Source organism: Drosophila tropicalis, unplaced genomic scaffold (assembly GCF_018151085.1).
Source record: "Drosophila tropicalis isolate 14030-0801.00 unplaced genomic scaffold, ASM1815108v1 contig_158, whole genome shotgun sequence".
In the NCBI taxonomy this organism is placed as follows: domain Eukaryota; kingdom Metazoa; phylum Arthropoda; class Insecta; order Diptera; family Drosophilidae; genus Drosophila; species Drosophila tropicalis.
The window spans coordinates 12,412,454-12,430,148 of NW_027172602.1; the positions used below are offsets into that span (position 1 = coordinate 12,412,454).

At 37.5% G+C, this 17,695-nt stretch overlaps 3 protein-coding genes across 3 annotated transcripts; all 3 read right to left on the reverse strand.

Moving 5' to 3' along the window:
• Nucleotides 1-8,415: 8,415 nt before the first annotated feature.
• Nucleotides 8,416-10,434, reverse strand: Ir10a (Ionotropic receptor 10a). Its single transcript, XM_068300604.1, has 2 exons — nucleotides 9,650-10,434; nucleotides 8,416-9,550 (listed from the first exon to the last, which is right to left on the reverse strand). Exons 1-2 carry the CDS (start codon nucleotides 10,432-10,434, stop codon nucleotides 8,416-8,418), a joined length of 1,920 nt encoding a protein of 639 aa, XP_068156705.1.
• A 2,787-nt stretch (nucleotides 10,435-13,221) lies between these two features.
• On the reverse strand, nucleotides 13,222-13,883 carry sisA (sisterless A). The gene has a single exon (XM_068300628.1). It carries the CDS (start codon nucleotides 13,861-13,863, stop codon nucleotides 13,222-13,224), a length of 642 nt encoding a protein of 213 aa, XP_068156729.1. The 5' UTR covers nucleotides 13,864-13,883.
• A 2,821-nt stretch (nucleotides 13,884-16,704) lies between these two features.
• On the reverse strand, nucleotides 16,705-17,547 carry l(1)10Bb (BUD31-like protein). Its single transcript, XM_068302846.1, has 2 exons — nucleotides 17,334-17,547; nucleotides 16,705-17,267 (listed from the first exon to the last, which is right to left on the reverse strand). The coding sequence occupies exons 1-2, from the start codon at nucleotides 17,425-17,427 to the stop codon at nucleotides 16,927-16,929; spliced, it is 435 nt and encodes a 144-aa protein (XP_068158947.1). The 5' UTR covers nucleotides 17,428-17,547; the 3' UTR covers nucleotides 16,705-16,926.
• Nucleotides 17,548-17,695: the final 148 nt, after the last annotated feature.

Consider the following 17,695-nt stretch of genomic DNA (forward strand, 5'->3'; position numbering starts at 1 on the left):
AGGACTCTTTTCAGTTTCGACTAAAGCCTTAGTATTTGTTAGTGAAGAGGACTCCTTTACAATTGTTACCCACCCGAGCAATCCTTTCGTAAGCTTCCCTTTAATACTTTGGAAACTATGAGGAATATTTTGACATCAGAAATTGCTGAAATTTGTTGATATCTTCTTAGTTTGAATTAAAAACTCACTGTGTATTCCCCCATGGAAAAAAACACCAAAATTATATTCACATTTATGAACGTTATAAAAAAAAATGCGCCAAAGTTTATGGGAAAATATTGAGAATAACAGGAAGAATAACCAACACATGTTTTCGAAATGAAGAATGCCCAATTAATTGGTCACGAAATGAGCATAGAGAATGCTGGGCATATTGGGTGGGGTGTACAGACACTTTGTTCACTCACTGTACTAATTAGTTCATATTATTAAGACCCATTTTACTCATCGAAGTCATATGAAAGCAAACATTATCATCACCTAGATAGACACATACGAAATCGGCTATAAACAATAACAAACAATTTTCGTTTTTTCCCTTTTTTTCTTTTCATTTTTTTTTTTTTTTTTGTGTTGTTGTGTGGAAAACAAATAAAGATTTGCCAATTTCCGCTGCAATTTCAACCAAAAAACTGCAAAGAGGGGGCAAAGAAGTCGTTAAAAAATTTTTCGAAATGCCAAATGAAATTTGATTGCCTGCAAGTCGCCTACTCAATACTCTAACAAAGAGAACCCAACACCGATGAGTTGAATAGATTTCTTAGTTGAAGATATTAATGTTAATCATTTCTAGTTAACTCGGACATGGCCGGGAATGATGATTTGGCAGGTGTATACAAGAAGGAGGCAAGGGTATTTTATAGTCCAAAGAAACATACCATATGTTTAACCTCCATACATACATATGTATGTGTGTATGTATTTATACCTATGTATGTATATGTAAAATAGGTTTTTGGGATTATGGAAAATTTCATTATTGTTTATTTATTTTATCAAATTATATGGATATATACAATATATATTATTGCCTACTCATACAATATACAAATATATGTATATACATATATATATATTATTGAAATTGCCTTTAGGCCATGAGGCCATGTGGCGGTTAAATGGGAAATCAATGGCCCCCGCCTGCCGCCATGGGTGGCCGACCAATACTTGAAACGGAAAAGGGAATTCCTTCTCTCTTTTTCTCTCTCTCTCTCTCTTTGAACTCCAAAAAAGAACAAACAAAAAAATAACAAATAGCTATATAAACATAAACTATACAAAGCAAACCAAACATACAACAACAAAATGTTTTTGAACATTTTATTAAATTGTTTATCATTCAATGCAATATATGAAGGTACTAAATGAAGATCAAGAAACTATATTCATATATATACAAGAGTTTGAATTGGAACAAACAAATCAAATCAAAATATTAGATCGAAAGGGCCAAGTCATCTTTCGTTTTTTTGTTTTGCGCATTTCTGAAATAAAGTCAACTGCGCAGTTGAACAATTTGGCCATGTTTCACTTGGCCAACTTCAGCTTAAGTCAAGCAGATAACTCAAATCAGTTAAAGAGAACTATTTACTTACACATTTCCACAATTTCAGCAGGAACTGTCTCCTCCATTTCCATTTCCATGACATTTAATATCTCAGGCATTCTTATAATTGTTATTTCTTTAATTTTGCATATTTATGTGCATATAGATATATATATATATACCTATATATATATAGGTGTATATTTAATATATATCGAGCTATATTTTCCGCATGCAATTTGACTGCATTTCACTTGCTAAATTTAGCCAAGCAAAAACAACAACAACAACAAAAAAAAAGGAAAACACATAAAAATAAACACACACACACACACACAATCAAGTATTTAGGTACTAGTAGTAAACAAACTATTAAAATTCAGAACAAAAAAAAAACGATTGCAATTTTTGGTCAGTTTTCACAGATGATCTTTATATAGAATAGATCTTTAGTTTTTGGACACTTTCTAGCGGATAGTTTAGTTCCAACTTCTTGGTAGTAAATTCAATTTTTTCTGTTTGCCTCCGGCGATTTTGGCTATATCTCGAACAAGCAGACGTCTGTTTGCTTTGACGGCGCTCCGGTCAATGTTTTTTTTTTGAGATCTTTTACTTTCCATTTCGTGCTTCAGCGCACCTCCACAGTTGCTCTCAAACTGTTGTCCATAAGAGAGACAGAGAGAGAGAGAGAGCGATCAGGTGAAACTATAAAATGATCATCTGATACATATGAAGAGCACGAATACGAATGAGAGTGCATTGATTCCAGAACTGGCGATTTAGCCATTGTATGGACTGATCTCTGCAATTCGACACAAATTAGTTAAGATCTTTTCATTCGATAGTTTTTGTCCAGTCGTGAGTATCGTGATCAACTCAAGTGTCACCACCAACAACAATATATTCAATTTATTACTAGAACATTTGTGATCATTGCCTGCAATCAAGATAAAAACTTTTGCCCGGCCAGTGGTGGATCTAGGGCTGTGAAGCGGGGGAAATTTTACGCCTCAAAGTATGCAATAAGCAGTCCAAGAATTCACTTTTCGAAGTATTTATACAAAATTTTGAAATGTCCTGTGGATAAAATAGAATTGTCGAACTAATAACTGTTTATAGACATTTTTTAAGTTGCATTGAATACTTTTCCAGGCCATTGCATATTTTTATGAGCCACGAGATAAGATAAAACTCTCTAGATTAGTATCTTTTTGAATTTGAAATGAAATCGTCGACTTGAGTTTAGTCTTAGGTGGCCTAAAAGCATGATTGAATTCAAAGATTCAAATTTTTCAAAAAAATTTGGAATATTTACCAAAATATTTTGCTTCTGCTGGTGGCATTCGATCTCCAAGTAGTATTCATTCTTGACATTCACTCATTCATCATATTTTATGGGGATGTTCATTTATCACAATGCGCAATATATCATTTCAACAGAATCATTAGTTATTTCAACTAAAATTTAATGGAATAATTAATGAGCTAAAATAAATTTGAAAAATATTCGTTCCAGATTTTACTTGTCACTTCAAGCATTAACAGCAATCGGATCACAGCCCACGCTAACACACACACACACGGAGTCATCATCACCGACATTAGGTCGGAACTAGTATATCCCCAGCGATTAATTTGGAAACGAATGAGGCAAGAATTAAAGTCATTGCTGAATATTAGTGAATATTTCAAATGGCAATGCGAGGCCATTGCGGCCGCAATGCAAACAAACAAATCAACAAAACGGTTTCGGCCCGTTTCTGACGCCACAGAACAAAACTGAATAACTAATTGAAAATTTTTATTCTCCTGCGACGTCACAACTATCGATGATGATACCCAGTGAAACAGTTTAACTATAGTTGATACGATCGAAGGCTCTCAAAAGTTATGTTGCCTACTTTTAGGCCCATCAAAATCAAACCAAACCAATCGTTGATCGCTTTACAAAGTTTAATCCATTGAAATTGAAATAACCTAGTTGATCTATCTCCACAATTTGTCTTAGGAAAACCAAAAGAGTTCCCGTCAAAGCATTTAATACTAAAGAGTATCAAATGCTTCGACTAGACCCCTCGATTCGTATATAAAACCAAATTTCAATTACCATTTAACGCAAATGCAGGCCACAATAAATGAACATAATTTTTCACTATCATGGAATAATAAAATTTTTTTTTTTTTTGGTGCTCCGTATTATTCAACGTTGCGTGTGTGTATGTGTGTGTGTGTGTAGGCCGATATATATTTGTATATACATATAAACTATATTTTAAAAATAGACAATCCAAATGAAAATTCAACAAAGTAAAAAAACCAAAAAAAAAAACAAAAAGTTCAGGTGTCGACCGTAAAATACCCTAAACAAAGAAAAAGAAAACTGTTGCAATGGTGACCCCGACGTTAAAACGTTTTCCTCACCATGCTGTACCATGGCTATATATTTATTGATAACACCAACCGAAATATAAAATCTTTTATGACTTGAGCTACTTTCAAGCATTTTCGTTTAGTGGGTACATGAAAATGTAGGTAATAAAAAACAAAAAAAAATTATATATATATAGATATATATACTCACCGCAAAAACAATAACAAAGTACAAATAAAACGCAAAAAAGGAGAAAAAAAAACAACAAAATGAAAAACCAAAACAACAATGGACAACAATTATTTGATATATGCCTTAATTTATTGCCCCTTTTTCCGAATTGTCCGAAATGTGCAAAATGCGTTGGCAAAAATTGGCAATACGCTTGACACTTTTTTTTTTTTTTGTTTTATTCTTTATTGTTTGGTATTTTTATTATTTTCGTTTTTATTCGGTGGGTGAGTGAGTTTTAAGCCACAGAAAAGCAATTAACAAATGCAAATTGTTTTCACTCTTTTTAGTTATGGCCAAAACACGCGCTTCGCCTACCGATCGCTGGCAAACTGAATGACCAACAAACAAAAAATTTTTAATCAAATTATTTAGCGATGCTGCAGCCGCACAAATTTCACAAAAAGAAAGAAGAAATATCTTCTCATTTATGCCACGCGCGAGCAATATTAAATTGAATAAAATCACTTAACAAAAAAAATAAAGGCGAATCTTTTGCGTTTTTGTTTTTTATTATCATTATTTTAGTTAGTGTTTCGTAGTGTTCTGTTTTTGAGGGGTTTTCCTAGTCTGGTTTTTGCTTAAAAGCCTTTTACGTTTCTTTTCATATTTTCCTCGGTGTGTGGGTGTGAGTGAGAGAGAGAGGGTGTGTGTGTTGTTTTCCCGAACACGGACAAAGACAGTGCAATACTGAAGAAGGCATCGCTTCAAGCAGAACCAGAAGCCGGACCAACACCAACACCAACGCCATCAACAGCCAACAGCAACAACATCTCCCTCAACAAAAAGAAAAGAACAACAAAAATTCTTAAGAATGTATCTTCTAACCTTTCTCGACTTATGCATACCCTGCATAAAGATGGGACATCTTATATATCTATTATTATCACTAGTACAACACATTAAATAAATGAATAAATAAAATACTTTGTTTTATATACACTTTGGAATGCTTTTCTAGCTTATTGCATACTTTAAGGGGCAAAGTTACCACATTTTAAAGTCCTAGATCCGTATGTGACTGTAATCAAGTTTAAATCTTCACATCTAACATCTAGTTTTCTCCAGATGGGTCTAACTATACAGTTTGTCCGAAATGTATACACTTACGTTATTAACTTGCTGTTAGAGTAGAAGAAGGTTCCAGGCTAGTTCGAAACCTCCTCTCTCTCTTTCCCGAATAAGATAACTACTTCGCTTAACTAAAGATAAGATCGACTACTTCTAATATTAAGCCAAGTCAAGTAGTTTGGTATCTAAATATACACAATTGGTTGGAGTCATTCTTTGTAGGGGGTCCCCCCACCATTACGTTGAGGTGCCGAAAATATACCCTTCTCACATTGTGTATGAACACAGGGTACAAAGATAAACAAAAGTTATGAGTTGGAAATAAACTAAAAATTTTGATGTTGCGGCACGAAAGGGCGCGCGCCGCCGTTGGCTTGTTTCTTGCTCATTTCTTAGTCTTCATTTGGTTTAATTATTTGTTGTTTTTCTATTTCGTTTCATTTCGCTTCTGCCACTCTACACGCATGTTTCATGTTTCGGCTGCAAATTCTTCTTGTTGGGTGGCCTTTTGGTTTTTGTTTTTTATAGTTCTTGTTTTTGCCTTTCATTCGATTCAATTGCATTTTGTGTTCACGCAAAATTGAATGCAGAATTAATTGAGTGCAGATTTTCTCCCCTTTTTGGTTGGATAATTGCATTCGCGCCTAACACAGTGAAGCGAGACGAGAGCACAAGAGACAGACACAGACGGAGAGAAAGAGAAAGCCTATAAATAATTTATATTAGCCAATTTAAATAGTTGGTCTCTTTGCATAGAAATTTTAATTCAATTGTCCAAAATATGCATTAATTTAATTTTCCTTTTTCGTTTTCTCTCTGCTTTTTCGTGATCGATTCTTAAATATTCTCACAAAATTATGATTCGTCTTCAGATTCTAGGAATGGAATTTTGAAATTATACGAATTCTTTGTTTGGTATTATTTTATTTGGGTTTTTTATTAGAGATTTCGTGAATTTCGCATTTAACAAATTATTGGCCTCTTTATGTATTGGAGGGAGGCACCCACCGAGAATCCAATAAACATATATCCATATTATCAAAATATAAGCAAAGTTCAATCAAAACCAAATTTTCTTTAATCTCTTACCCCCTGAATCTTATTTTTTTCGTTTGTTGGGGGCCACTTGACAGCTCATCATTGCCCCATGATGATGATGATGATGGGAAACCAGTGGAAAGGAATCCAGAAAGGGGCCTCCTTTAAGGCCTAAGAAGCAAATATTTTGCACTCGGTCACATTTAGACGTGACAAGCATGCTGATGAGACTGAAAGCCAATACTGAATTCAGAATGAATGGAAACCAAGAGAAAGACAAAACAACGATTTTGTTGTGTCAATGTCAATTTGATTATCTCGTTAAATGGAAAATTGAAAATCATGTGCTCCCCATCACATTTATGAGGTGCGCTCTAATATATTTGTGCGATATTTTGATTTTTGTTTTGTGTCTGTTTTCAATTTTCAACTAAAAACAGACTTGGAGGAGAGTCTATCCTCTTGTTTTACTCACTGCCTTGTCCTTTTATAGCATTTGATTATCCTACTGATGATCTATTTAAAGAAGTTTTCTCACCTTAGATCCAAATATTTCTTTTATTTATCAGTTGGAAAATGCCATGACATTACCAGAGAGTGAATAATACCATCAGCTTCTAGCCAACCCAACTTGATCCCATTAATTTGCAAATTTATCAATTCGTTAGCAATCTCTTTAGCCAAAAACCATGTCCGTTTTTAGCTGGCTTTAAATTTTGATTCAATTGTGCCATGTAAGCGAAAAATGGCAAATCCATTCACGCCTAAAAGCATGCAATGCAAATGCGGAAAAATACATGACTATGTGGCACTATATAGCACCCTATATACTATAAACATCCCTACAGACACATATGTACGTATGTGTGTACCAAAGGCGGTTCTAAAAATGTGAAATAGTGTGAAATCTTGCCGCCTAGAAAATAGAAGAAAACTCTTTTCTTTAAAACCGTTGTCTATGAACGAAAATCATTTAGTTTGGCTTAAGAGTGAACTTGTAGTCCTTTGCATACTTTATGGGGCAATTTTCTCCCCATTTCACATTGTTAGATGCGCCACTGGCTTGTCTGTATGTACAAACACACACACACATTTCTCTATGTATATTCATCGAGTGCAACGGGCGCTTCCACGGAGCAGCTGGGTTTATATAATTTAGCAATGTTTAACAATGGATATATACACCAAGGCAATCGAATTGGAAGTCACCAAAATTTTGCCGTTTGTGTATGTGGGTTGTCTCTTGCTACACCCCTTTGCCACCCACACCCCAACCATTCACACCCCTTTCAAAATGTTCATTACAAAATCCCACAAATTGTCTACAGTCCTCATTGCCTAAACAAACCAATAAGAAGTTTTCACAAGACACACAAAGACACCATGAAGAACTGAGAGTTGGTTTGTTTTTGTTGTTTTTGAGGCAAGTCAAACCAAATGCTAATCACTGGGTCATTTCACTAAGGTATTGACTGTAGTTCCTTCTTGCCATAGTTCTCGCACACGAAATGACAATTAAATCAGCCAGAATGCCAGGCAATGGCAATGGCAACGACAACGGCAACGGCAACTCATTTAAACATTCAAATGCGCATTGCGAATGGAGGATGGAGAATGGCGAATTGCGAATCGAGGATGCTGAATAGAGGCTGGAGAATGGAGAATGGCGAATTGCGAATGGCACATACAAACACACATAAACAATGAATTGCAGAAGCCTTTCGTGACTGGCAGCATCAACTGGGATGTCTGGGTAACTGGGGAATGTGACATTTTGGTTGCAATTTCGGCACTCGCCTCCCTCGCCCAAAATCAAATGCTTAACTCATTTGCAAGTGGGATGATTATTTAAGCAGGAGCAATGTAAATTTAACAACATTATCAATGAAGCATTCATTGTTTCAATTAAATGGCAATGCACATAAACAGCTATTAGATAAATCATCGCCCATAAATATACATTTTCGTTTTTAATTTCCACATTTGAAGAATAAGCTGGTAAAAGAAGATTTATTAGAATTAAAACTTTACTGAAAATCGTACAAACATTTTTGTCTTTTACTTTAGAATATTGATTTATTTACTTTATTTTAGGAACTTGTTAGGTGGAGCTCTCTTCAGCCTTAGACCAACTTGCTTGACGCTTTTAAGAAACTTCTTACTTTCTTCTGGCATTTGGTAAAGGACTCTCTCTTGAAGTCGTTGCCTTCACCTTCTTGGTGATGCGCTGCCAGGCATGTTCGAGCAGAAATCCCAAGAGGCCAAACAGATTGCCACACAGCACCACATAGAAGGCCAATTGGAGATCCTCGATGGTTAGGACACGCACAACATTGTCATCGGCATCGGCTTCGTTCATTTTGCCACGCATCTCAATGTCCACTTGCGACTTTTGATCCTTTATCCATTTGGCGATGATGCCAGCACTGAGAAGACGCAAAAGCAAAGCGTTTATAGCATCCTCCCAAGGGGCGTCCCGTGGCATAACATACGAGATGGTATAATATTTCGGACACTCGGGTACTATCCAAATGCGACGCATTAGCATGTAGTGCGATGACTCGAGCATCAGGGATAGATAACGAGATACCCCCGCCTTGCCACCATGCCGTGCCACATCGTCGATGACATCCGCATGGAGATTGCGATTCCATGATAGTTTCTTATTCAGACTGGCATAAAGTGCCGATGTCTCGCTAAAGAATAGATCATCCGCCATCGAGGTGTACTTATATACCACCTTGAGGCCGCTGTCATCGAGATCCTGTAGCGTAACGATGTCGCGATAATGCAGCGGATGTATGTACACAGTGGCCAGACTGGATTCGAATATGGCACCGAATATTACACTGACCAAGCACAATGAGCCAATAAACATGCGTTCCGCATAACTCTCCGGCAATTGGGACAAATTTACACGCACCCAAACGACCCAAGTGTCGACCACAATGGCCAGAGCCTGCTGAAATAGCCGTTTGCCATGGACTCTGACAATATTTAGCTGCAGATTGATTATGCGCAACACTAGCCAAATTAGGGCACACACAAAGGCCGATAAAATGAAACCCAACCAAATGTCATAGCCAACGGCAAAGATCGGCAATATCGATTGGGGTATACGGCTCGCCTTGGGCACATAAATGCACAATTCATCATCGTAAACGGCCACCGTAAAGTCCATGAACTGCTGCACCAAATAATCCTTGACGAAGAATCCCGTTAGGCAAATATCCAAGCCATCTCGTATAATGGAGCCGATTGCCCCATTGTAGCTGCCATTCGCACTGCGCTCACTAGACGGAAAGGGAAAACAAAAAGCTTAGTAGTTTCCAAGTAATTTGGTTGCCCCCTAAAGTATGCCACAGACAGTCAGCAAAGGTTTTCGAGCATACCCAAAATAATTCTTATCCGGCTGTTGCAGCACCATGGTGAAATTCAATCTCTCCTGCAGCATTTGGGCCACCAACCAATCGAGTCCAGTGACACGAACCAGCAAACCAGTCTCCTTATCTATTTCGGGCCGAGCATACACCGACTTGAACATCTGGACACGCAAAGGATAGCCGCGCATATCATGAAACAGTAGAGTGGGTAAGCCTTCATCTCCTGCATAGGATACTAGTCGACCGAATCCATTGTCCATGCGGCCGAATGGATCGTAAATCCAAATGCCATATGTGGTTAGAATATAACGATTGTAGATCTTATGCTGGGTCCATTGCAAACGACAACTTTGCTCCAATTGCATCAACTCATCCGGCGAGAGATCCGCAACAGTTTCTTCCAGTATATTGAAATAGACGCCGGCCCGACTAGTTGGCATTGGCTTGGTGATGAATTCCGTTAGACTCGTGACCATGGCTATGTTTAAACGATTATCTGGATTCTGTTCGGGTTCTTGATCTTGGTCCTGCTCCTGGCTAGCCAACAAATCCTGTTCGTTTAGCTGCCATTCCTGTCCCATTTGCACAACAATCGGCAATTGCGAGTGATTAAGAAACCATTGCACATACATATTTGAGGCGTCTGCATTGGTGCGTAGACGCAAATGCAATTGGAGGACATCTCGCGTGGGCATAGCCATTAAATCATTCAATTCCATCAAAGTAAGGCGAGATGAACCTTCACTCCATGGCAGACCAAGAATTAGCAGCAATATTGAGCTAAGAGTGGACATGCTTTAACAACAGTTACAACTTCATAAATGAATCAGAAACAGAGCACCCTCCACAGAGGTCGCAGTCAAAAGGAAGTACCCCCCACACCCCCTCACACACTCTATTCGCCAGTCCACCTTGTGTATTTTGACACCTGCAATTTGGCTTGAATTTGTGTTTACTTGAGCGTAATCAGAGACTCGTTATGTGTCAGGAGGTCAGAAGGTCTTTGAGGTCTCTCAGCTCCTAAACAAACATCCCATTGTGGCATATGAAATTGTGCGCATTCGTTTTGTCAATTGTCATTGCTAAATCAATACATAAACACACATACACACACACACATACACCCACAAGTGCCATTTCCCCCCTATATATATTTATGTAAACACACACACACACACACCTCAGAAGAACTTTTCTAAGCCATAATGATGGCGAAATTTATGGGAATTCAATTTTTAAAACTCATCAAATTTCCCCATCACATAAACATCAACTGACTCGTTATTATCACAGTTTATTTATTTTTGTTAATAATATTAAAAACAAAACTTTTTTCCATTACTTCTATAGATTTGTTTGTTAACTGAATGGAAGAGTCTTGAAGTGGTCCAGAAGTTGCAAGGGTTTTGACGCCTCCTAAAAGAAGTTTACTTCTTGCAGCTTCTTTGGGTATGCGAGATGTGTTTATAAAGTATGTATATTATTGGTATGAAAGTAGTTACTCGTTCCAAGTTCAATTCATGGTAAAAGATATTGTTATGGTGAACAAGTCTCTTACTAGCACATCTGAAAAGTTTCTGTTCTGATTAAATTGCCATTTATATACATACATACATATATATTTACAGGTAAGTTCAACTAGCAATGCAACAAAGATCTCTTGATATTTGATACTTAAAGTTGACATTTTTCACGTAACTGAAAGTGAGTGCGTTTTGCATGAAGGGCTCTTACCAATGATGTTGCCCTTGTTGGCATTGTCATTGCACATTGCCCGTGGCATCATAATGTTAACTGACAAAAGAAAAAACTTCAATTTGATTTTATCGTTGGGTCATAAAACCTTTGGGCACGCCCATCATTTCTTTGATGCACTTCATGGTTAAAACTTTTGCCATTGAAAAAGATTCCGTGCATCAAATTGCATCTATATATATATATATATATATATACCCACACCTGCTAATATATTTGCCATATATTTTCTCTTTCTTTTGCTAGGGCACACCTGACGATTAAGGTAGGCGGGGGAGGGGGCAAACCAAGTGAAGAGAAGAGAAAAGAAAAACCTTCAACTGATAGTCATGGTGGCCAGAGTCTGAGCACCTTCTAATGCGATGAATTGCTTTTTCAATTTTCCAATTTATTTTTCATTTCGAAAAACATACACACACACACACACACAAACACACACAGACACACGCTGTGGTCTACACAGACAATGTGAATTGAAAAGAAAAGTGTAGACATTGGAGTTTATTGATGGTTTTCGCTATTGCACTTAACATTGCTGATACAATATGACCACAAATTGGGCAACACGAAAGTGAGGACAACAACAATGCATCAGCATGAGGCCCATAGCTCCAATCCATGCTAGACACCGACCATTAGATACCCTAAGAGTCAACTTGAATGTTTCAAATTAGATCCAACTTGGCTAGACCCACACAACTCGACCTGGCCATTTGAATTGAATCGAAAATAGGTCAACAATAAATAATATTGACTCCCCTCACGATATCTGGCAACGGAAGTGACTTCACCACGTTATGGATACGCTATACAGAGATTATCTGCTTCTAATAGTTTCGCATCCCATATAACGAGATTTCATTCGGCGCTGCTTAAGGGAAACAGTGGGACGGCAGGCTCTGAGGTTGGGAATGTGATGCAAAAATAAGTAAATACTTAATAAACGCGAGATACAATCATGCTGGATTTGTGCACGGCATCTGCACCTAGGCAACGTAATGCAACGCCAGCTCAACGCAAATGAACTGAACTTAAACCCTCTTAAGCCCCATCAACATTTGCTGCTTCTCCTGCTCTTGCTCTTGCTCTTGCCTAGCTTATTGTAGCTGGCCTTCTATGGGATTATAAGTATATATGTGTATGCATATTTTATATATATATATACTATATATTTATTCAATACACAAACGACGAGCACATAGGTCATCAGCTAAGTAATTGATAAATGGATAAAACGGAATAAACCACATATTATTATAAGCACTGTCCATAATGATAAAAACGTGTATATTGAAAATGATCACGCAATAAGAAGCATTATAATTTGCATTACTTATACAAATGAATTTGAGACCTTGACAGCATCAGCAGCCTTTTATTTGGTTCTCTCCTTGTATCATTTCCTCAGACATTACGTATACGCACAGTGCTCATTATATATTTGGACGACCGTTAAAAAGGCATTTCCATTTTACTATTGGATTCATCGCATTGAAGGAATTTGTTTTTTTGGAATAGATAGATATAAAGAATAAATCATATCGCTATATATCTACAGAAGGATTGATCTTCTATAGTCGATTTAGGGATAGTTTATTGACCGATATGATTGATATAGCTTTTAGCACAAAAATCTTTACGATGTTATTTTGAAAATGTTTTTATTTTTTTGGTTTTATCAAGTTTGGTTTTTTCTATAATACTTTACAAACTATGTATAAAATATAATCAACAATAAAATAAAAAAAAATATGTATAAACTATATAGTTAGAAAAACATTCTGAATTTCTTGTTTTGGTTTCGTTTAAACTGGTTGAACGGCGACTCACTGGTCCATTATAGCCGCTGAGCCGTTGCACTGATTCACTCCGAAAGTCTGACGCATGCGTTCCAAGGCCACTCGATTGAAGCCCCGTGCCAGAAGCTGTGTCTCCGCCTGGGCAATCACCTCTCGCATGTAATCCAAGACTCCGGCGCTTTCGTTCAACTGACTGCAAACGAACTTGTGACGGAAACGCAGTTTGGCCTTTTTGATTTTGTTGTTGTAGCGGGATTTGCGACAAGATTCCGCCCGCTGACGCTGTGCATCATCGCGGGAGCCATGTGATCTGCTTTTCTGTGCCGTGGGTATGCTAGTCCCGGATGGGATGACCACTGCTGGCGATCGTCGTTCCACTACCACCGGATTTTCAATTAGCATTTGATCCACATATCGTTGCTCCTCGTCGGCGTAGTGCGTCTTTAGATGCTGCAATTCCAGGGCCACCAGTTGATCGATTTGCTCCGGCTTGTCATGTTGTTGGGTATGCTGCTGCTGCTGCAGATGATGATGTAGATGATGATGATGTTGTTGCTGATAGTACCGATGATGTGGCATTGTCTTCTCCGTGCCATGGTCAGCAAAAGTCGAACCAGAGGCCAGCTGTGTATAGAAATTCGGTAGATAAAGATTTGCACTCTGTTCCATCTTGTTATCGCTTTGAAGTATGTCGACCATCTGATGAGCACTAAGCAAATGCTCTCCACTTTTATAGAAACTGCCCTAGGGTCAGGTCAGGTCAGCCCTGGTTGCTTACATTATACATTTAGGTAGATTAGCTTCCTAGGTAGCTGACCCCTTTTTTGTGAATCAAGTTTTATAATCTTGTTTGTGCCCACACATGTATGTATGGGTCATACCTGTGGTCCTATGTGATGGCTGGGTGTCTGGGGTTTTCCATATGCAAGATGTAAACAAATGGATTAGCGACAGGTAAGACTTTCTAAGAGGGTCTAATGTGCCAATTGATTGTAGACACTTCTTCTTGTATGATACAAGAGCTCCAAATTGCATGCTGACTAATCCAATAGACACAAATCGAATTGATTACAAACTATGTATGTATGTAATGATCGCACACATGTTCCGACATGTCAGCATAACCTCAAAATAATTATGTTTGCGTTTGGTTTTAAAGGGTTTTCTGATGATTCAGCATGGAAATCAGTTCCCAAATGAACTGGGACTCTGCTCCATGCGTTCTTTGTGGTAATATCTTGGAAAATATGAACTTCTCATTTCTACTATAACCCACAGATTCTGAAGAAAGATTAAGCCTCTTATTGGGCATAATTACTTTCAACTGGCAAACTCCACGATTATCACATGTGGAGATGTTGATCTGTTACCTATTTGTGTAAATTAAAACATCTGCCAATTGACCATATATCCTAAAGCCCTGCCTTCTGGCCAGATGTTTGTTAAAGATTGAAAACATGGCAACTAGAATTTCCGGCAAACTATTTACTTATTCCCACTGACCTACTGTAATCCAATAATTTACCTCCTATAGCATAGGTTTACTGACCTGCTGTAATCGGTTAATTTACCCCCATTTATTGGTGGCCAAATCCCTTTTCCGGAGGCAGTTAATTTAATGGTTCAAGTCCCTAGATTAGGTAAACAAGACATAACATGCATAAATATCCAAAATGAATATACGACTACCTGTTCGTCCCATACTTTGGGTTGAGCCCTTAAACCGAGTTTTGTTTGAGGTACAGTTTGAAATACAATTGCCTTATCATTTCAAAGGTTTCGAGTTTTCTTATCGTTACAAATGACTCCGCGGCGGGGAAGCTGAAAACTCAAAATGTACAAATGTAAATATTTACTTACTATTCTCAGTCTGCTCTCACTTAATCAAATAATCACTACGAGGGCCGAACAGCAAGAAAGAAGATTTCTTAAAAATATAAATTATAAAATTTCAAATGAATTCAACAAGCTTTTTACAGAGAAATTGAGATAAATCGAAATCAAAGAACACACTAGTGACGAAAAACACACATTAGATCATCTAGAATAGGTTCTTGAAAGTCAATCTAACCTCACAAAAGTGACAACTGATCTCCAAAGTGAATTTAACCTCACTAAAATGAGATGCAGTAATCCCTTTTGATCGAATTCCCAAGTGAAATATCTTAAAAACTTTGGGAACCAAAGCAATTAGCTTGTTCGGTCGATATTAAGATTCTAAAAAGCAGTAGCTGGAAGACATCACATCTTCAGAGTGCTTAAAAATAATACATATGTACATATATCATCTTAGGAATAACAGAACTTTGAAGAAAATCGAGTTATCTTTGCTTTGAATAATTTCCAAAAAAATGAGTTTGCCATTGTACAAAATTATTCCAAGTGGGCTACGAAGACTCTTTCAAGTCTTAAAACAAAATTATACTTCGTGTCGGATATAGTCAATGATCTTGTATATTTTATAGTTTTATTTTTTGACTATATAAGTATTTATATATTTTGGATACATCTATAATAATGGTACTCCGACGAGATCAGTCATCCAGTTCGAAATTGAAGAAGTCCTCGGCAACCGAATCATCATCTATGCTTACCTCTAAGCAGGTATTGAATATAAAATTGATCAATCTGTATGGTCGCCATGAGTGCCTATGGAACATCAATCATAAGAATTTCTTAGTCGGTGCCGCACAGAAAAGGATTTGGTCCGACATTGCATACGAACTGGATCCATTTGGCGGCGTTTCTGCGGACTTTTGTCGCCATCGTATGCAGGAGTTACGCCAATATTATAACTATTTGAATTTGCAGAAATTACGCACTTTCAAGCGACGCCCATCATCGCAATTCACTCCCCTTAATCTTGGTCACTGTCCACCAACTGGAAGACCCTTGTATCTGTCATTAGCGAAGGAGGGTCGTGATGTAGCCATGTCGGGATGCAAGTACGATGCGAAGCACTCTGCAGAGCTATTGCCCATGGATTGGTGGGATCTTGTCTTTAGCTTTCTAGACAAGGACTTTAAAAATCATACAAACGAAGACGTTGACCGAAATATCAGATGCAAGGGAGAGTAAGGTGTCTTGTTACTTACTTTCTACATAATTTACAATTGTATCGCACAAATTATATACACATATTGATTTCGTATACAGAGCTAAGTTGCTGGAGGATGACCACGTCCTCAATTAGGTAAAAGAAATTGATTTTCTTTCATTAAAATATATGAATTGAAGTTAAGAAGTTCAATCTTTAGCATTGACCAATTTGTACGTCATCGCATTATATAAAGGTTCATTCAAGAGCACTTCTCTTCACAGTGAAAACCTGTCATTGACAGAATATTTTCGTTCGTTTCAAATTCGTTTATACAAAAATTCATTAACAACGGTCAGTTGAAGTGGCATCGAGTGCCAGGACAAAAATAAATATCCAGTTAGCAATTCATTGCGACGACATTGATATACCCTCTATTAGTCTGGGTTATAATGAGAATGTCACACTTTAAATAGACTTCCATTTTCTGGTAGTTTATTATATTTACATACTCTTAGGAAGCCACGGTCTTAAAAATCGATGTACAAAAAAAATAGAGAATAAATGAAGTAAAAGTCAATTGTTTGTGTGTGTGTGTACCTACAATCTATTACATATGCTATGGTGGATATATTGGGGTTAGAACAGCAAAAGTTCTCAATTTCTGTTTAGGCTCTCATTCTCGATATCCGATATTAGCCGGAACAACCGCGACATCCGCAATGTACGCACTCCACGATGCGTCCTTCCTCCAGTTTTGACTTGGGCACACGGCAGATGCAGTTGGTGCCAAAATTGGTATCACGTGTTTGTATGCAACGCAAACAGCATAGACTCTCATAGCCGGATTTCTTCCACTTGGCTATCAGATTGCCATCTGCAATCTTCTCCTTCAGACAGTAATCATATAACTCCCGACTGATGGCCTTGCGGCGATAAAATAGATCATAGATATAACGTGTCTTCTGATGATGAATTTTAAAGATTGGCCACAGCGATTCTGTTATCCGTTTGCCCTCGTGCGGCTCTGTTTCGGCTAGAAGATGTAATTGTAAACGTTTAATATTAATATTGTGGCATCCTTCGTTTCCCATACACTTACCTTCTCGCATTTTCTGCTCCAATTCCTCGAGCGTTGGTTCAATCAGCTCCCAACCATCTGGAGGTGGTTTCCGGCTACGACGCACTTTCGGCATTTCGTTTAAATTGTTGAATTTGATTTATTTCAAACAAAAGAATTGATTTCGGAAAAAGGAAAAGCAAAACGAAGCACAGCTACAAAACAGCTGGCGCTAGCGTTGGGAATTTGCCGAAACTAATGATGGACGAAAATCTATTGACTGCGATAACAGAGGCACAACAATTATATCGATATACATTTGGACAATACCTCTTATTTTGTCTTAATTTGAATTTTGCTGACATCTGCCAATAAACGCAAGCAGCAATAACAATTGCTGTTGA

What these genes read in the sequence shown, in the direction of transcription:
- Ir10a (XM_068300604.1), bottom strand. Translation starts at nt 10,434, where the DNA reads ATGTCCACTCTTAGCTCAATATTGCTGCTAATTCTTGGTCTGCCATGG. An exon ending in CCGGATAAGAATTATTTTGG is followed by an intron (nt 9,551 to 9,649) that starts GTATGCTCGAAA and finishes CTTTCCGTCTAG; the next exon opens with TGAGCGCAGTGCGAATGGCA.
- sisA (XM_068300628.1), bottom strand. Translation starts at nt 13,863, where the DNA reads ATGGAACAGAGTGCAAATCTTTATCTACCGAATTTCTATACACAGCTG.